The sequence below is a fragment of the Mytilus galloprovincialis genome, chromosome 7 (genome assembly GCF_965363235.1).
Source record: "Mytilus galloprovincialis chromosome 7, xbMytGall1.hap1.1, whole genome shotgun sequence".
NCBI classification, from domain to species: Eukaryota; Metazoa; Mollusca; class Bivalvia; order Mytilida; family Mytilidae; genus Mytilus; species Mytilus galloprovincialis.
In genome coordinates, this window is record NC_134844.1 from 35533490 (window position 1) to 35555632 (window position 22143).

At 32.6% G+C, this 22143-nt stretch overlaps 1 protein-coding gene across 1 annotated transcript in view; it reads left to right on the forward strand.

Annotated features, from left to right (window-relative positions):
• The first annotated feature begins 12431 nt into the window (after positions 1-12431).
• The window catches only part of LOC143082873 (uncharacterized), a 42787-nt gene continuing 33075 nt past the window's right edge, over positions 12432-22143 (forward strand). The window contains exons 1-3 of the mRNA XM_076258842.1: positions 12432-12726; positions 16449-16616; positions 18074-18238. Of these exons, the coding sequence (XP_076114957.1) occupies positions 12455-12726; positions 16449-16616; positions 18074-18238 (605 nt within the window). The 5' untranslated portion in view covers positions 12432-12454. The remainder of the gene's footprint in view (positions 12727-16448; positions 16617-18073; positions 18239-22143) is intronic.

Here is a 22143-nt window from a genome sequence, read left to right on the forward strand (position 1 = left end):
GAGGGAAGATGAGAATTTAAGCAGAAAAGCAGAATACCACCATCTGTTAAGTAGGTAATAAAAATTCATAAATGTGCAGATAAGCACGTCTTTCATGGTAAAGATTAAAACAGCTCTTCATAAAAGTGCAGACAAACACGAGTTTTAAATTAAGGATTAAGACAGTTCTTCATAAATACAATGAATGCAGACACACAGTGAACTACATTTGTTAATTTCGATATAATTTTGCCTCTTTTCGAGAGTTGTCTTACCACATCTTCTTATTTTTATATGATCCAATATACGAAGAAAAAAAAAACCTCGGTAATAATAGAGGTTACTTTGAATGGGAAAACGTTTTTGACCTTGAAGTGTAAACTCAACCTTGTAACTCAAAAATTAAATAAAATACGTAAAAATTACCTTTATTACTTGAAATACCAATAATATGCACCGGAAAAGAAACATTCAAATAGAAAACACTTACAAAATTATTTCGTCTGACGGTCTGTTCAGAAAACACGGATACCAGGTGTTGAATTTAATACGCATGGCCGTGTTTCATATTCATCACATGGCGGTTGGGACACGAAGCAAACTTTTTTTCTTTTTAAATTATTATTTGTGTAAATTATTTTTATTGTTTTCACTCAATTGATGTATTCTTTACTCTTAATCATGGTTATATATACATGCTGTCTCTCGGGTATAATTTTCCCGCATTTGGTAAATTTTCTTAGAAAAATAAATAATTAAACTCCTATGCAAAAGGAAAAGAAAAGGTACATAATCAAGCGCATGTGGTCTACACAAGACTTTAGAATCATGATCAGTTGGGTCGAATCGAAACAACTGAGAGAAAGGCCAAATTTACAAAACAGAGAAGTGTCTCTATATCTTCTCTGTGCTGCCACGAAGTTTACCAAGGAAACACAAAACGTTAAAATTGTTACTATTATAATCGCACTTTAGAAAGCAACTATGAGAAAAGTTTAAGTGTATATAATTTCCTGATCTATAATGAGCTGTATTTGGCAAAACTTTTAGGAATTTTGGTACTCAATGCTCTTCAACTTCGTACTTTATTTGGCATTTTTAACCTTTTTGGATTCGACCGTCACTGATGAGTCTTTTGTAGACGAAACACGTGTCTGGCGTATATACAAAATTGAGTCCTGGTATCTTTGATGTTTACTTATGATATTGATCTCATTACAATACTTAAGAAACGCATCAAACTTTATCTGTGGTTTTCGCTTAAAAACAATATTTGATATATTATATAATCATAAATGAACAATGTTATTTGTTGTTATCTTAATGAATTTGCACCGAAATTCAAGATTTTATGAAATCTTGATGATGGTATATAAATCAACTTGTACCACAAAAATATGATGATATTGATTGGAGAATCTATTATTTACGTTGTCATTTATATCTTTTCATTACAATGCTAATGTATTTATGTAAATATGTTTTCCTTTTTGTCTGATATCAGATTGTTTATTATCTATTGCAATAAAAAAAAAAAAAAAAAAAAAAAAAACACAAGGTCAAATATGAAAGACTAAATTTGGGACTTCTTTGGATGACGACTTTGTCATATTCTGGGGGGAGGAACAGAAGGATTTTTCTATCCTACGGAATATTATTTTCCCATTTTACTCGTCACACCTTTTTACATTTGTATTCATTATTTATTTACAAGACCAGAATAGCAATTTCTAAAACGCCGTTAAAGTATCAAATGGTAGTCCCCTTATACTTATAGACACTCGATTAACTTTTAAACGCTGTTTTAAAACGGTTTCTATATACCGTCCCGGTACAGATTATACACGATGCTCTAATATTTTGTACTTTTGCACTGAACAAGACTTAGTGTTAATTTCTTAAATATAAAAATATATATTCGGTCTTTATAAGTACAATGGTTGTTTAAAAAGACACGAAACCATTTAAATGGTATTTGTTATATGTTACGGATTTTGCAATTTTCTGAACCTGTTGACGTTCATTTCTTTTTAATAGCATTAACCCCTTATCTTAGTATAATCATCATAAAATGTTCTTATCTTATGAATACTATTCACAAGGGCAGATGAGTATGCACTGAGAATAAACACTTATTTCTCGTGATGGCAAATAAATCAGGGTTGGGATGAGACGACTTTTGACCTGCCTACGAAATATAACTTTAATATGTTGATTTTGATGTCTGTCTGACTATTTTTGAGTAATAAAACGTATCAAAATAGATTATTTATTACTTATATTATGTAATCATAAATCAGTATAAAATAATTTGAAAACATTATTTGAAATCGTCTATAATTCCCTAAGAGCAATGTAAGAAGGGTAAGGCCGTCAGTACAATCAATTTCAAATGGTGATGATGTGATTGTAGCTGATCTCTCAATGGGCATGAAATAAAAACTGAACTTGATAAAATATCTACTCTTTCAAGATTTAGTCAACAAAACCATATGTCTCTCCTACTAGTTAATTTGGTGCATACATGTACATTGCTGCAAGGGTAGAATAACATCTTTAATCTGGTTAGTTAAAGTATCAGTAATGAAATGATTTTGGCCTTGGTAAAGTACCTTGTTACATAATGTTGCCGTATGAAAGGTCAATGACGTATGTTATTTGGAATACTTTTCATAACAGCGTAGACAAAACCATTTCTTGACCCGCTCAGGTTATCAACTAAATTGGTTACAACGTACGTCTGTAATGTCCACTTGCCATATCGTACGTGTTATAAACATTTAATCTGTGGGGTCACTAAATGTTCTAAACACCTAAATTAAATAATACGAATAACTAGTAGAGGACTGAACCTTGAGTGTAAATTTAAATATTGATTGATTGATTGATTGTTGGTTGCTTCATGTTGAGTGGCAAATATTTCATTCATGTTCAGGACGATTTAAATGTTCAATACCCGTGTACCGGCATGTACTTTACTCTTTTATTTTACGAAGTATTTTAATCTCCACTGAAAGGCCTCTGACAGACAGAGTGATTGTCAAATCAATGTTATCGATAGCCGATGACAAACAATTTAAAGGTAAATGATTCAGTATTTTACCACCATAAGTATTGCAGTTGTCTACGCTGTTATGAAACTGATTCTATAATGACACACATTGTCAAGGTATAACACAAAAAAGTTAATTTCAAAATTCCACGTTTAAAAATGATAAAAAAAAATCAATTTTGAGGTAAAGTTTAATGTTACATGTACAAATTATATGCCAGTCTTGAAATTAGGCATCGCATCTTTGATGGGGATATTCCTATTTATCTTACCTCTTATACATTTCCAGGAATGTGATTGGTTAAAAGCGTCCGCGTGCAAACCGTGTATATTTGATATTAGGTTAGTAGGGAGGCGGGGCTTATCTCATACACGGTTAGTAGTGGAGTTAAGTCCCTTTATATTCCATATTAGGTAAGAAGGGGCGGGGCTTATTTCATACACGGTTAGTAATGGTGTTATGTCCCTCTATAAAAACAAAACGGTACACATTTAAACGTTTATACAAGTCGTTATTGTTGGCATCTGCTTTCATAGGATCAATGGAAGTATTTTCTTAATGCTTACAGTATTGAAGACTTGCTCATTTTGAAAATGACTAGTCTTAATTTCACACGTTAAGATAGTCGGTAAGATAAATTCGTTACATAGTGTGCTAGTGACGTAATACGGTATATATATGGGGTCAGTAAATTCCATATATACCGTATTAGGTCACTAGCACACTATGTAACTAATAATATCAGGATCTATGCAATTATTGATAACATGGTACTTGTCCTAGTAACTCGTGCAACACCATTCCAAATATATATGATATGTCTATGTCTGACCAAGGAGGTTGTATTAGATAGACCCTTTCATTCAACCAGTGCTGTCAGACGCTCTTTCATATGAAAAAAGATTATCTGTCCTATCGGTCAATGGTCGAGTAATATGTCGGTCTTGATAGAATTGATTCTTTAGGTGAGACACTCAAATGCCAAATATTCTAAGTTTTTGTTTGTGTTCTGTACAATCTAATTAAAATATTGATCTCTGATTTCGTTACACTACATATGACATATATGTAATATAACGAGATCAGAGATCACTATTTTAATTAGATTGTGTTCTGTAGTGAAATACAAACTCGCCAAATATCCATTTTTTATATCGTGATAGGACACATTAGATCTAAGTTCAAAAATAAATATCGATCGTAATGGTATGTCATTCGTTTTTGTATTGTGACACACAACTACATGCAACACTTCTACGTCAAAAGATAACGAAAACCTATGTCCTGCATGGACATACAGTGCAGTCATGTGTATCCGCGCACCTTAGACATTCGGATTCACTAATCTCATATAAAACCAAAATTTGGATATAATTGAGTGAAGAAATTCATGAAATACTTTAATTTCATGAAATCTTCTTTATATAAAAAGAAGATGTGGTATGATTGCCAATGCGACAACTCGAGGGAAAATGACAATTTCGTCAGTTGTGATTTAACGGAACATTTGCATATGAACATAATTTATGCCAACATGCTGAATATCTATCTAGGAATATATAAAATAAAATGCGGTGTGGTGTGATTGCCAATTGGACAACTGTTAACTAGTGACCAAAGATTGAGGATGTTAAGACCTATGTCTCAAGATAACAAATTTCTGCTTTCTGACCTGGACAAGCCTGTATATAGAAAACTTGACCCGAGGTCAAAGATCTAAGTCACGATACAATTGCCATGGATGTTGATAATTGACACATAGTTGTTTGAAGATAAAGAAATAAAAAGATGTAGTATGAGAACCAATGACACAAATCTCCATCCATGTCACAATGTGTAAAAAGTAAATCAGTGAACTAGTACAGGTCAAATCACGGCATTCAACGCGGAGCATTGGCTCAATCCGAACAGTGCAAATGCAACACGACATGTGCAGAACATGGAGCAGGAACAGCTTACCCTTCAGGAGCACCATCGATTTTCTAGAATTTGTTTTGCTCAGTATTGTTTAAATTCTATGACATGTTTGGTTATTGATGTTCATGATACGTGCTGTTATTTTATTGGACTAATGATTTTTAACTGCCCACTTGGTATACTCTCTTTATCTTTGTACTTCTGTCTAATATATGTGCTTTGCAACTGAAGTTATATAATTTGTTATCGTATATCTCAAAACTTTCATTAAAATGAACACGGATGAATGAAAGATGGTGCAATAAAAAAAATTCAACATCAATGATTTAGTAAAACATGTGAAAAAAAAGGCTTCACCAGGAGAAATGTGCAGTTAAATAGATGCACGTCAATAAACTCATCATTCTTCAAAACAAATCAATAACAACAGAAGGTAACTGATCCCGATCTGAAAGAATAAACACAATCCACTAGGTAAAAAAGATAATATATATATAGTATTAAAGTAAGTTTAAATTGACTTGAAAACAGTCACTTTATTTATAGTCTTCTAAAATAAAAATAAAAACTACTTTTTACAAACTATAACAATTTATAATGTCATTGTTAGTTAACTATGTTGTTAATACGTCTGTCAAGATTGATTTGATTTTTCAAGGCTTGCCAAATTTTAATTGAGCACTACAAATACTTCATACTTTTTTTGTTTTAACTTAACAGATGTCATATTGAATACACATGTTTCAAATCTGCTGTATCGCATATGACGTATTTTAAGAAAATCTAAATGCATGTCTTTGCAACCTCCTCACGTTTTGTTATTTATAACAGATCAAACATGTATAATTGTAATCAACTTGTACTATTAAAATAGAAGACGTTTCTACTGAAAATTAAAGATTGTGTTATAATTGTTATGACTATTTTCATCGGCTATAGTAAAAGACGCTCGTAGTTATTAGTATGGAAATTAGATGCAGAATAATTGTCAACTGTTCGGTTTGGCTCATCTGTCTTAGAATATAACAACAGAAAAAAAAAAAAAATAATATGTTATCATACCGTAGTTTGAGATAAAATATTCGAATTTTAATCGGGAAACTATAACCTCCTACTTCTCGATCTCTTCTCGAGTGAATTGCTTCTCGATCCTAACTCGAATGTTTTTGACATGTCAAAAACTCTCGGGTAGAAAGTCAGATCGATGACGAGCAAGGTAGACTATCCCGAACATTCTTGTCGATTGAGTCAGATCAGTCTCCCGATCACGTAATTTGGCTAGATCGGGCTTGATTGAGTTGATCTGATCGGAAGTGTGAACCTAGCTTAAACAAGATAAGTACTGTAGAGAAAAATGTTTCATAATCAAAATTACAGTAATTTAAGATTGTTAGTAGGGTGACTCTAACAAGCTTAGTTTTGTAAGTTTGTGTAGTACTTCCCTGCCTCTTTAGATGTCAAACATAATAGAATGATGTCTAAATATATTACATGAACGGACAATGTCGTACGGTCATGCCTTTTTAAACGACCAAACGTCCGATTTTTTTTACAAGCGAGCTATTTGATCCTTTCTTGACTATTCAGACGCCCGACATATTAATACTGGAACAAATAATTTCCGCAGGTTTTACTAAATTTACTAAATTTCTTAGTCAGTAAAAATATCACAGGACTTTAAACTATTTCAGAAGATCTGGAAAGAGAATTGGAAATATACTTAAAAGTTTTTTATAATTTTGTACGCAGATGACACGGTATTGCTGGCCGAAACAGCACAGGACCTGCAGACTCAACTCAATGCCTTTCATGATTATTGTAAGGTTTGGAAATTGAAAGTAAACGTTGACAAAACCAAAGCTTTAGTGTTTGGTTTTGGACGTTTGCCAAAAAATCTTAGATTTTCTTACAATAACACTAACATTGAGATAGTAAAGCAGTGTAACTATTTGGGAATTATTTTTACTAAAACGGGGAATTTTAATATGACAAAAAAACATTTATCCGATAAGGCCTTAAAAGCCATGTACGTAGTCCTGAAAATGGGAAGGATGTATCAGCTTTCCATAAAATGTCAGCTAGATCTTTTTGACAAAATTGTCAAGCCCATATTGTTGTATGGGTCTGAAGTATGGGGTTTTAGTAATAATGAGGTATTAGAAAAGATACATTTAAAATTCTGTAAATTACTTTTAAATCTGAAATCCTCAACACCAAACTATATGGTTTACGGGGAACTAGGTCGCCATCCGGTTGACATCGATATAAAAATTCGAGCAGTATTATTTTGGGCAAATTTGATATCCGGCAAACAAGCAAAATTTTCCTGTATATTGTATCAACTTTCTCGCCATATGAATGTTCATTTTAACATGCAGACTAAATGGATTCTTTTTGTCAAAAAAATATTTCAAGATAGGGTTTCTCATATATATGGGAAACACAACATTTTATAGATAAAGATTGGTTAAAATGTGTTATAAAGCAAAGACTGTTAGACCAGTTTCTTCAGAATTGGAATTCGCTAATTCAAAATTCGTTAAAAGCTATTAACTACAAAATTTTTAAGAAAAACTGGGAATTTGAGGAATATTTTAATATTTTGAACTTTAAAGATGCTGTTGTTCTTTGTCGATTTCGAACGACCAATCACAAATTGCCGATTGAAACAGGAAGGTGGCAAAATTTACTGAGAGAAAACCGTGTTTGCCATCTATGTAAAAATCGACAAATTGGTGACGAATATCACTATATATTGGAATGTACTTTTTTCGATCAAAAACGTACAGAGTATTTATCCTCCTATGTTGTACAACGACATAATACATTTAAATTTTCGGAACTTATGTCGAGTACACGAAAACCAGTCCTGAAGAAACTTTGTTTATTTATAAAAAATATTAATACTTGTGTTTGTCCTCCTGGCTAGTGACTTCTGTAACCTCTCTCCTTGTTTTGTATATATTGTAAATAGTTATTGTTGTTATCTCTGTACTGATGTAATGCACTGGCTTTATGAGAATAAAGATATTTTCACTTAACGCAATTGAAATGAGTAGGATACAATACTAGAGGCTCACCTTGGTCTATGTGAATATTAAACAATGGACACAGATGGATTCATGACAAAATTGTGTTTTGGTGATGGTGATGTGTTTGTAGATCTTACTTTACTAAACATTCTTGCTGCTTACAATTACCTCTATCTATAACAGTACTTTCTGTGGAAAATGTTTTTGAAAATCTTCAAATTTTAAGAAAATTGTTAAAAATTTACTATGAAGGGCAATTACTCCTTAGGGGGTCAGTCAATTGACTATTTTGGTCATACTGACTTATCTTTAGTTCTTACTTTGCTGTACATTATTGCTGTTTACAGTTTTTGCCTATCTATAATAATATTCAAGATAATAACAAAAAAACAGCAAAATTTCTTCAAAATTACCAATTCAGGGGCAGCAACCTAACAACCGATTATCCGATTCATCTGAAAGTTCCAGGGCAGATAGATCGTGACCTGATCAACAATTTTACTTCCTGTCAGATTTGCTCTTAATGCTTTGGTTTTTGAGTTATAGGCCAAAAACTGCATTTTACCCCCTTGTTCTATTTTTAGCCATGGCGGCCATCTTGGTTTGTTGGCCGAGTTACCGGACACATTTTTTTAACTAGATACCCCAATGATGATTATGGCTAAGTTTGGTTAAATTTGGCCCAGTAGTTTCAGAGGACAAGATTTTTCTAAAAGATTACTAAGATTTACGAAAAATGGTTAAAAATTGACTATAAAGGGCAATAACTCCTAAAGTGGTCAATTGACCATTTTGGTCATGTTGACTTATTTGTAGATCTTACTTTGCTGAACATTATTGCTGTTTACAGTTTATCTCTATCTATAATAATATTCAAGATAATAACCAAAAACAGCAAAATTTCCTTAAAATTACCATTTCAGGGGCAGCAACCCAACAACGGAATGTCCGATTCATCTGAAAATTTCAGGGCAGATAGATCTTGACCTGATAAACAATTTTACACGGATCAAATTTGCTCTAAATGCTTTGGTTTTTAAATTATAAGCCAAAAACTGCATTTTACCCCTATGTTCTATTTTTAGCCATGGCGGCCATCTTGGTTGATTGGCCGGGTCACCGGACACATTTTTTAAACTAGATACCCCTATGATGATTATGGCCAAGTTTGGTTAAATTTGGCCCAGTAGTTTCAGAGGAGAAGATTTTTCTAAAAGATTACTAAGATTTACGAAAAATGGTTGAAAATTGACTATAAAGGGCAATAACTCCTAAAGTGGTCAACTGACCATTTTGGTTATGTTGACACATTTGTAGATCTTACTTTGCTGAACATTATTGCTGTTTACAGTTTATCTCTATCTATAATAATATTCAAGATAATAACCAAAAACAGCAAAATTTCCTTAAAATTACCATTTCAGGGGCAGCAACCCAACAACGGAATGTCCGATTCATCTAAAAATTTCAGGGCAGATAGATCTTGACCTGATGAACAATTTTACCCCCATGTCAGATTTGCTCTAAATGCTTTAGTTTTTGAGTTATAGGCCAAAAACTGCATTTTACCCCTATGTTCTATTTTAGCCATGGCGGCCATCTTGGTTGGTTGGGCGGGTCACCGGACACATTTTTTAAACTAGATACCCCAATGATAATTGTGGCCAAGTTTGGTTAAATTTGGCCTAGTAGTTTCAGAGGAGAAGATTTTTGTAAAAGTTAACGACGACGGACGACGGACGACGGACGACGACGACGACGGACGACGGACGCCAAGTGATGGGAAAAGCTCGCTTGGCCCTTCGGGCCAGATGAGCTAAAAATGACGTCTCCACAATATAAGGTATTGAGTAATTACAGTATATTAAAAAAAAAAAAACAACATAAAACCTATTTGTTGCAAAAACGACCGATCAAATATTAGTCAAACGTTTGTCACTATTTAAAAACCCATTGATATAGAATTGAGAATTATGTTTGTATAGTTACCGTTCGTTTTCGATATTAATTTCTTTAAAAACATCGAGGAAAAAAACGGTGTTGGCTTCGAAAGCATAATACACTATTAGATTCATATAGAACATTTGCATTATGATTGAAGTCACATTATTGTTAGCTAATAAAAGGTAAGATAAAAGAAGAATAATTGCATAAAACATTGCAAAAACAATCATTTTGGTGAGTTCAGTGATATTGTCATACAATCCGTTTAACTAAACTGCGGTAGAGCGAACATCGAATCCCTCATAAAACCATACTAAGTCAGTAGCATTGGTTTGCAACTCTAATAATTACTGACATCATTTCTCAATAAACTTATTGTAATAACTCTTCTATATCTTCAACGTTACAGTTTTATATAATAAGAAGGATATTTGGTATGACTGTTTACTAGTACAAAACTATCTATTCACATTGACAAGTATACCGAGTATTCAAAGACTAAAATGTCAACAAGTTCCACATTTAAACAAATATATAATAGTCAGTCTGAGAAAAAAATAGTGTTCAATGCATGACATTTTATTATTGTAATGTTAATTAAAACAGTTCGGTGGAAATTATCTCTTTTCGTGTGAAAGTTGTGTTTTCTCATTTGAAGGAATGGGAAATTATTTCCAAGGTTTCTCTTAAATAAATCCTATACTGAAAGGAAGTTAAGTTCAAACATATTTAATATTCTGGAAACATAGCAAAAAAGCACAGTACTTTAAGTGTGTGTTTAGGTTCGTATATTTTTTTGTAACACCATCAGTTCATGCACAGAAAAAAAATCACAAAAAGCAAAGGATCAGCTCTTTTGTTGCTGTCATCTCAATGTCACAATAATGCCTTCATCACGGAGCATTATTATTTATTATAAACTGTATACATGTATATATGATTGAACAATGTATGGACTTTATCTACTAATTGCACTGTTGTGTCTGCCGTTTAATTAAATTGACCATGAGTATATGCATACATGTCCCTGAACAAAATTTATTACCAAAACATGTGCTGGCAGCAAAAACCTGTAAAACGTTTTATAATATTTATAGTGTTATTTTATATGATCATCAATCTGTCTATAAAATTATGTAATACAATAATTAATTCATAAATTAATGGATTTTAATGCCGAATATACAGTATAATGACAGATAAAACATATTGAACAACTCACAAAAACTAATTCACAACGTGCATTCAAATTTACAATTTAATATTTATGTAAAAAAAAAGATTTGATATGTTTGCCAATGAGACAAGTCTCCATCACAGACCAAATGACGAAGAAGTTGAGCAACTATAGTTAGGTTACCGTATTGCCGGCTTTAAACAAAATATACGTTAAGTCATAAAAATGTTACGATTTATTTCCATTATTTCTAAGCTAATAAGTTAATAGTATATAAATTATGTGTAATATGATCTTGTAATGATTGCCAGAAAGAAACCGGTGACAAATTCAATTTACAGAAACACGAGACAGTGGCGGATCCAGGGCCGGGGGGAGGGGGGCCTTGTCCGGGGGATGGAACCCCCTTTTTTGACTATCTTAAATTTGAATGGGGACATGTAGTTGGAACCCCCACTTTGTCCTGGGTTAGGACCCCCCTTTTTAAAATGGCTGGATCCGCCCCCGTGAGATACTATTGGACATTCAGGAAACATTGAAGCAATAATGATTATAAAGTTACTCAATACTGTAAAGTATTAAATAACTTTTTGTATGAAAGATATTTAAATATTTTTAGATCTATTTAACCCATACAAAATTAAAGAACTAATAAAAAAATTTGTGGAAATACTAACTAAATAATGGTGTATGGTTTTAGACCTAGTAAAACTATAAGTGTGAATCGAACCCACGTGCTAGAAAATGTTAAGTTGTAAAATTGAACGATGAGAACATAAATTTGAAAATGGCTATGTTTGAAAAAAAAAATGACAATCCATTTGACAGTACTAACTGAATATGTAGATTGTGATATAAAAAAGTGATGTTTTAAGAGCTTTATTTTGTCTTCTATTGAGTATTCTAGGGATTGGAAATGTTGAGGTAAATTCAAAACAATGTTTAGGACAATGTACATATATGATCATATATAACGTATGAACTTTATAAAGCGTTATTTTTGATATAATACAAGCAAAGAGGAATAACTCAAACAAGTTTTTTTTAACAGTACCATAAAATTAAGGATATAAATATATATCATATGGTTAGTTCTTACACATGTTAAATTTAACTGGTATTTTATTAATGGTAAAAGAAGGTGTCAATTATTTGTCGTTTATGTCACTTAAATTCTTCTAGTTGTCCGAGTTTGTTATAGGCCGAGATTGTGAGGACGAATTTGTGTTATTTCGAGTTTGTTACGGACCGAGGTGTAGCCCTTTGAATGACTTATTTTGATTGGAGAATAAAGACACTAACAACCAATCAAAAAAGTTTTTATGGCCGCACTAATACAAATTTAAGGAAAAATGAATAGCAGGCACAGTTTATATAAACAAAATAGTCATGATGAACAACACAATTTGGAACAACAGGACATTGAAGAATTTGGAAAAAGCATTGAAAACCAAACAAGTGGTTCTGAACAAGATGCTACCGATAAAGAAAGCAGTATGTTGTTGATACCACAGGCACAGAAAAAAGAAAGTCGATGGAAGGAACACATATATGATTTAAGTCAATGTACCACATTACATGGAGTTCGGTATCTCGGGATGAAAGATACATCGATAATCAGCAAGTAAGAACAATACGATAAGTTCGGATCTTTAACCCACATGTACGCCCCCGTGTATGCCCAACAATATTTACAATCTCCAAAAAAATCCAACTTCCATATGCATTCCGTCCGACTTCTTATTGTTTTGAATGTGATCGTGTTACCGAGTTTGGTAAAATACATGTGTTTTTCCCCCTTTAAATTGACACATGATGATGTTTCTATTATGTATGAGTATATTTTTGTAATTGTAAGTTTGTATATTATTATATTGATTAAATGTATTGGAATAAAATGATTTTCATACTTTTCAGTTTATTGATCAATATTATTAATATAAGTTACACATTGAATTGTATTTAATTTGCTCAGTCTGAATACTGTTAAACTGACCAGTGTACCTGTTTGTCTATGTTACCTTGACCTATTTTTAGAATCTTAATTTTAATTAAGGCTACATTTCTATATATTGCGAGATATACAAAGACAATAATTCAATGTGCATTTTATTTCTTAAAAGTCTCTACAGAAGGTACCCTTCGGTGATTTCCGTCATCCTAATTTTCGCAAACATTATAACAGAGAAAGAAAAACTGTATGCAACAGAGGTCAGTAAAGCTGAAATTGCCAGTCGTCTTTTTATAACGAGTTAGATCTATTGCCCTTTGATTTATGTTTACCCATTCTTATTAATCCTATTTAGTAGATAGAGGGAAACTGCAGGAAAAATGACTGTAAAAAAAGAGATCTTGAATTCGATTTCAGTTTTCAAGTTCAATTTTTAAAATACAAATATATCCAAGTGAGCGGCACAGGATCTTAAGAAAAACTCTAGCCTTTTGTTTAGTTTTTTTAATACTTGTTTTCTAGTCTAGACGAAGTGCTGTTAAGACAAACATTATGTGAGTTAAAGGGACAGCACTTATACAAAATGTAGGTCAATAATATTTGGTATGCAGTTTTGAAATCAGCATTGGCACCTATCATTTAGGTGTCAAAGTAATAAAAGAATTGAACTGAGGTGGAGATTATTTGGCCCTCAATCAACTATCATGGTTCCTAGACTTTGAAAATTTTGCATAGTTTCCATGTTTTGCAATTTTATAATTTCAACATTTGCATTTAAGTTAGTAACAAAAATAACATAAATGTAAGACAAATTCTCGTATTAACAATAAGTTGTCATTATGATTAAAATTTGGATTATAATTATTATGATGACGGAGAGCTGTTTAATGTCCAGTTGCAAATTGAGTGCATGTTTAAAACGAGAACTTATTAATGTGATACAAATATGAACCCTGCTTTTTTCCGGGCCGACAGCCTGATCTAGATTTTTTGAACGTGCTAGTTCACAAAGAAACAATCCCAAAGATGACAGGTCACTCTACCCGACCCCGTTATGATGACCTAAGTCCAACCAGTCTTGCTCTAATTCCATTATTATGACAGCGTGCTAAGGAGGAAAAGCAGCAAATTCTTCAAATTTGGTCGAACCTGACCGACCCTTTCTCAATTTTGTTTTAACGTGACCTGCTCGTCAAATATAGGCACAGCCAAACAAAACCGATATTTCTATTTTATTGTTTAACCGACAATTTTACATTTTAAAGTTTGTAACGTTTTTAAATGAGATTTTATGTTTTTTTGTGGTTTTTATTTGAATACTGTTTTGAACTAAGAATAATAAAAAAATTCTATAGTTTCAACCTGAAAAACGGAGTTTTCCAAGGTAGCAATATCCATTAACTGTCACTTAAAATTAAAACGACGTCTTGATAAATTTCATCTGAGAATTATGCAGTTATATCGAAATACCGATACCATATATCAAAATTCCATAAAAGGCCCCTTCAAAAAATCAAAAAAATCATGGAAATAGTTTTTATGTTTGCATTTGGGATAACACAATGAGTATTTTCGATAACTTTTTCGTGTCCTAGTAAAAATAGCACCGTCACACTATGCCACGATCACATTACGAAAAATATGCATTTGACGATCGTTACACGATCGCAGTAAGGTCGTATTCAGAGAGAGTGTGATAGATCTCAAATCGACGTTACTAAGACCTCACTCACTACGACCACCACGTTCTCACTGCGACATAACCATGTTTTTACAAAGACTATACCTCGTTTGTACCACGCTGTTCAAAACCATATACCAATTTAGCCTACTAGTATGTTCAAACGTTAAAAAATCCTTTGAATTTTCATTTAGGGCTGAAGTTTAAAGATAGTCAAGAATAGTTGTATGCCTCACTTAAGGGCATTATGTTTTTCGGTCTGTGCGTTCGTTCGTCCGTCTGTCCCGTTTCAGGATAAAGTTTTCGTCAAGGTAGTTTTTGATGAAGCTGAAGTCCAATCAACATAAAACTTAGTACACGTGTTCCCTATGACATGATATTTCTAATTTTAATGCCATACTAGAGTTTTGACCCCAACTCCACGGTCCACTGAATAGAGAAAATAATATTGCGAGTGGGAGTATCCGTGTACTATGGACACTTTCTAGTTTATTAGATCATTTACTTATATGCGGATATTTAAAAAAGAAATCTTTGTAAAATGTATGGTCCCCAAAGTGCCAAGTGAGCATTTATCATCACTTGTTGTCCGTCGTCGTCGTTAACTTTTTACATTTTGAACTTCTTCTAGAGAACCACTGAATGGAATGACACCAAACATGACATGAATGTTCCTTATGAGGTTACTTTGTAGCCGATCCATCATCCAAGATGGCCACCAGCTTTTTTTTTTATCGTAGGACCCTATGGGAAATTTATACAATTGACTTCTTTTAGAGAACCACTGAATGGAATGAAACCAAACATAGCACGAATGTTTCTTATGAGGTGCTGACCAAGTGCTGTTACTTTGTAGCTGATCCATCATCCAAGATGGCCGCCAGTGGGGGAACTTAGTTTAACAAAGGACCCTATGGGAAATACATACAAATGTCTTTTTTTTTTAAAGAACCACTAAATGGAATGAAATCAAACATTGCATGAATGTTCCTTATCAGATGGTGACCAAGTGTTGTTACTTTGTCGCCGATCCAACATCAAAGATGGCCGCCAGTGGGGGGGGACTTAGTTTAACATAGGACCCTAAGGGAAATACATACAAATGACTTCTTTTAGAGAACCACTGGATGGTATGAAACGAAACATAGCATGAATGTTTCTTATGAGATGCTGACCAAGTGTTGTTACTTTGTAGCCGATCCATCATCCAAGATGGCCGCCAGCGGAGGCTTAGTTTAACATAGGACCCTATGGGAAATGCATACAAAAGTCTTCTTCTAGAGAACCACTGAATTGAATGAAACCAAACATAGCATGAATGTTCCTTTATTTATGAGGTGCTGGCCAAGTGTTACTTTGTAGCCAAATTTTATCTTTTTTTTGTATGATTTCAAAAACCATATGATAGTAGAGTCAGGTGAGCGATACAGGCTCTTGAGAACCTCTAGTTTTTGCACTAAACAATATAGACTAATAAATTACCATTGCAGTTTGAAGTCGACTTACATAAGATGGTACTGAACAACAAATTTACCAAAGCAGACCAAATGAGGCGACCATATCCCTCCAAAATTATTGTTATGCAGAAAAAATTACTCAAAATTAGAGGTTCGGTAACCATAACATAACAGGAATAACAAAAACTATCTTAACATCTAAAATATAATAGTATTTTGCATTTAATAAGCTCATCTCATCTGTGTTGGTATTTTAGAGTGTTATGGGTTTGCGTGATATGTTTGTGTGGTGGTATCATGGCATACAATATGTCGGACAGACTGATGTATTATCTACAATCTCCAGTGAATGTCAATGTGAAGGTTCACCACAACACCTCGCTCATATTTCCATCAGTCACCATCTGCAATCAGAATGCATTCAGGTTTGTGTTTCTTATACTCATTGGGGCTTCTACCAGACTGACACGCTGCTCTAACCTTGGGACTATTATGTATTACCTACCAGCTAGAACAGTACTATGTTTAAGTTTTATCAGCATTGCAAATTTCTCCCATCATTTTATGCTGGCTGCTTGGTACCTCGTATATTCCGTAATTCGTATACATAACATCAATGTATTAATAAATAATCAAAGTACTGAAGTACTGAAAATTGGATGACCGCAAGTTTTTGTGGATAGTTCGACAAGCACTTGTCTCAGAAAACAAATCACATCTCTATACCTGAAAGTGAGGTTAATATACAGATACAATTTTTTGGTTATATATATTATATTAAAATTATACTTGTATTACAGTTACATGTATATATAATTTGAATGCATTTGCATATCATTCTATTCTACTATATTAATAATAATGCAGTGAAAATGCATGTTGGACACTCTTCTGTAATAATTCGATTTTTCTAATAATAATAGAATGGATATGAGTAGACATTCGTATTGTCCCGCAAAAATGTTTAATCATCCATGCAGAGTTATCGTTCCTTGAGATTGCAAACGTTCTTAAGATATTCTTCCGCATACGTGTGCATAGATATTAATGATTTTTTTTTACTTATATGTATATACATACAACAAAACATTTTAATATTATTAATTTATCCTCTTAAAAAAATATTTGATGAGTTTTCATTGAAGAAATGAATTAATAACAAGGGATAAGGAATGTTAGTTTGCACTTGATGATGTTTACGTAGTAATTATGTTTATAGATCGGTTAAAAACCGAAACGAATGTTACGTAATGGAAATCTAGGCGATAGCAATACACTGGAATGCGATCACGGCCATCCGCTGTAAAAAGGCCGTGCTGTTTCTCAATTTGTCTTGCTATAATTTTGTGTCGTGTATATGGACCTTTCGATCTGAAATAAACATTATCCTATATGGTGTTTTGTGTTTACACATTCATTGTTAATCCAGATCCTGTTTATCGAATACTTAATAGCGGGGAGAACATTTATAGGTTAACTCTGTTAGAGTTATCTTAAACTATCCTACAATTAGGGGTTAAACAAAGGGGCTTGGTTTGGACAAGCCAGTTGAAAAGTAATATAACGAGTGTAATAGATAATCCATCTTTTCTTTGAAAGAGTTATGATTAATTTCAGAAAAAAAAACAAATCACTAGCATTATTCTACACAAATCAATGCGCTTCAGGGGCGGATCCAGCCATTTTAAAAAGGGGGGGTTCCCAACTCAGAGTAAAGGGGGGGGGGGGTGGGTTCCAGCTATATGCTCCCATTCAAATGCATTGATCGGCCAAAAAAAGGGGGGGGGTTCCAACCCCCGGAACCCCCCCTCTGGATCCGCGCCTGCGCTTGTATTGAGCAAGTATCACAGGTACATGTGTAATTATAATATTATGTTTACAGACTTACAGCAGCGAACGAGCATAATTGGTATGATTTTATAGAAACATTGTACACCTCAAACAGAACATCAACTGGTATAGATTGGAAAAAATACAATGCTACAGATCTCACCTTTAGTGAATTGTATTTAAAAACAGGCCACACAAAGGAAGATATGATACACAGGTACTAGTATTTATGAATTTATTTGAATTAGTTGTCTTGAAAATGCTTATTCTTTGTGTTAGAATATTTAGAACGTTATTATTACTCTAGTGTGCTTGTCGCTAGTGCAGTGAGTTCGATTTCCGACAGGGTAAAACCAAAATTTTATATATTGGTATGTTTTGCTTCTCTGTATAATTAACGTAATCAGTGTTAATTGTACAATTATACAAGAGAGTTAAAAGACTGTTTAGCTCGGAATCAGAATAACGTGTTCGGGAGTGTTGACATGTCTTCCTGCGGACTGTTAACCAAAAAAAAAATGAAGCACGTTAACGGATTAACGTGCTGGTTTAGTGTACAAAGCATCATTCATATTCAAATCAGATATACATGTTCTCATATCTCCTGAAATGCATGTGATATTTGACACTGGCAGTTTAACACCAATTCATCCTCCTCGTCACTATATGAAATGTTCCCTTATAGAAAACATTTTTTTTTCTCCATGGCGACGTCAGTTTATTTTTGACTTTGAATTGGGTTTAAATGTACCTTTGATATCTTTCAGCTTTCAGCTTTTATATGAAAGATTTTTTTTTGTGTAAACCATTTTTTTCAAACTTGCGACTTTTTTTTCACAAAATCGAGACATAGCGATCCTACATTCCGATTTATACCAAACTTGGATTGGAGAATGTTTATGATCATAAGATAGTAATCCAGAAGTAAATTTTGTAAAAAAAAATCCTGTTTATCCGTATTTTACTTTTTAATGGACCTAGTTTTTTTGCCAATTAACATTACATTCAATCTGTGGTTTTAGTTTTTAAAAGTTTAATAACTTTTTTTTATAATATCCTAAACTTCCGCTAAACTTGGACAGAAGCTTGTTTATGATCATAAGATAATATCCAGAAGCACATTTTGTAATTGAAAATCTGTAATCAGGTAAACTGTAATGGTCGAAAATAATGGAGGTAGAATATAAAAAGAGAATTACTGCATATATCTTTTTATAGCAATGTAAAATAAATATAGTTAAGGGGAAGTGAACATCCCTCAATATATATATATAATAATGATAAAAGTAATGAAAATTTAAAAAGCGCCTTATATAAAAAATAAAAATTACTCTAAGGCGCTGAACATTTACAAGGTACTTAGTAATTATGACAAATCAATGACAAAAACATAAAACTTACATCGTGTCGGATTCAAATACTGAAATAAAAAGTACAACTAAAATGCCTACCATAAAATAAAACAATTTGGTCAAAGAAGTAAAAATTAACAATAAAGGCTAAGAGCATACACAACAAGCACATATTCTAAAATGAAATATAAACAGTTGCATTAAAAGTTGAAACAAAACTAGTAAAAAAACCGTAAAAGAAAACAGACAAAAATCTAATTAAAAAGAAATACGATATAAAATAACCTTTTAGCTGAGATTTCAAACACTCTATGGACTTGCATTATCTTAAACTGTTCGGGAGATTGTTCCATGGAGATGCCGCTACCCAATCAAATCGTCTTCAACGTACGTCTACGTCCTCACTTTTGGAACGGTAAGGTAGCAATAAACAGTTAGGAAAAAATACTAAAATTTGCCCTTATGAATTTTACCATCCCCTTTTCATTGCTTTCTTGCAATATCAAGCTTACTGTTTGTGTTATATATGGGCATATGTATGTAATCAGAATCTTCCATAGATTTTATATCCAGTATATAAAATGGAAAAATATAATTTCTTTTTGGTGTATCCATGGCAACAATCTGCATTTATTTGTTATAAAATATTGCAAAAAGGGGGGGAAAGATGTCGTATATTTCCCCAAAATTTGGCTAAAAGTAGAATTTCAATCGCTTGAAGTAATACCTTTTCTGAAACTGTGTACATATATCATTCAGCAAATCCAATGATAATCATATGTCTTTCATCGCATTTTTTTGTAAAATTGCGTCAAAAACTTTGCGTAGAAAAAGAGTGTTTGTAAACGGTAAGCGGAAGAAGGGATCCCGTAGACCGCCCTACGTCACGATTCATGAATTATGCATATTCTATTTATAGGCTATTTATAAACGATTCTGAAAATACTTATTCTAAAAATAGAATATTCTCACCATGTACAACTATTAAAAAAAAACCGATTCAAAATCATTAACTTTCATGAAACACGGTGAATTTGCTTTATTTATTTTTTATCACATGAAAAAAAAGGAAAAAGGACCGCATTACAGTAGCATATATCATTGTGCAAATATATACAGATTCCTTTTTAAAATACACATGATACATTTCATATAGATATGATCAACAGTACTGTAGTATTAAGTGCCTTAATTATGTTGTAAAGACCTGCAAATGTCACATGCACGTGGTCCCATGGCTTTGGATATACTATGGAGTTAATAATATTTTTTATTATCCGTTTAAAAGAGTATTTTTATGTAGGCAAATTGAAAAAAGATGTAGCTTACACATGTTAAACATGTTACAAGTACTAAGGCTTTACAGGAGTGTGATGAGAGGGTGTTTAAACTGGTCTGCGTTTAAAGAAACGAATCTGTAATCTGACCCGCTGTTGTCTGACCATTCTACTATAGCTGGACGTTCTATAGGAACCATTGATTCTTGTTTACAATAAAGCTACTGTTAGGGCGTTCTACAGGATCCCCTGGTCGTTCTACATGATCCCCTGTTGTCTGAACCTTATATATCTACTACAGAACGTTCTATAGGATCACTTATATTGTTTGTTTATCATGCATACACTAAAGGACGTTCTACAGGATCCCCTGGGCAGTCTTCAGGATCCCTTGTTGTCTGAATATTATATATCTACTATAGTATAGAACGTTCTCTATAGGAACAAGTTTTTGGTCAGGATTCTTCTGAAAAAGCTCGATCATACCAAATTTATGAAATATATTATTGGTGTAAACAGAAAGTCAAGTAATATAGCTGTAATGTCAGAGATTGGTAGATTTCCTATGTATTTTACTATAATTTTATCAATGTTAAAATATTGTCATAGACTGGAACGTTTGAAAGAAGGATTATTATTTGATGCATTTATATGTTGTAAACATACAGTTACATAGTTCTAATGTTAATACATGGTATTCTATAGTATAGATTATATCCAGAGAGAGATTCAATTACCAAATTTTGACCAATCAATTGGTTCTTTATGTCAGTATGTTAAAAATAAACTATGTAAAAGTTCTTTCATATTTTGGAATAAACTGAAGTATCAAACAATTAACTCCGAAAAAGGGAAAAAATTGTTTAAAAAAAGAAAAATATTTAGAATTACAGGACTTCAAAAAAAGACAGTCAATTTGTAAATTAAGAATAAGCGCTCATTTAAAAATTGAGACAAACAGATATTCAAAAAAACATATAGAAAGATCTGAGCGTCTTTGTTCTAATTGCTCATTCGGTAAAGTTGAAGATGAGCTTCATGTTTTATTAGAATGCCCTCTTTATGATATTCAAAGGGACGATTTTTTCCAAGACATTTCTAACAATTGTTATAATTTTATAAATTTGAATAAATCTTCTAAATTTTTATGGCTCTTGACCAAAGAAAATGTTACTCTATGGGCTGTTATATTGGTGACGGTTTTGAATTAAGGAGATCAGGTATGAACACTGACACTAAGTCAAGTAAACAATTTGAGAATAAATACATATATAATGTAATTTTATTATTCTTTTATTCACAATATATATGTGGTTGTTGGCTTGATTCTGACCAATGCTTATATTCCAAATATATATGTATATGCCTCTATAATTGTTGTTGTTACCAATTATGTAAATCAATTGTATCTGATTTTATGCCCTTTATGGGCCCTGTAATTTTGGGAAAAAAATATATATAGGATCTCATATTGTTTGTTTATAATGTATATA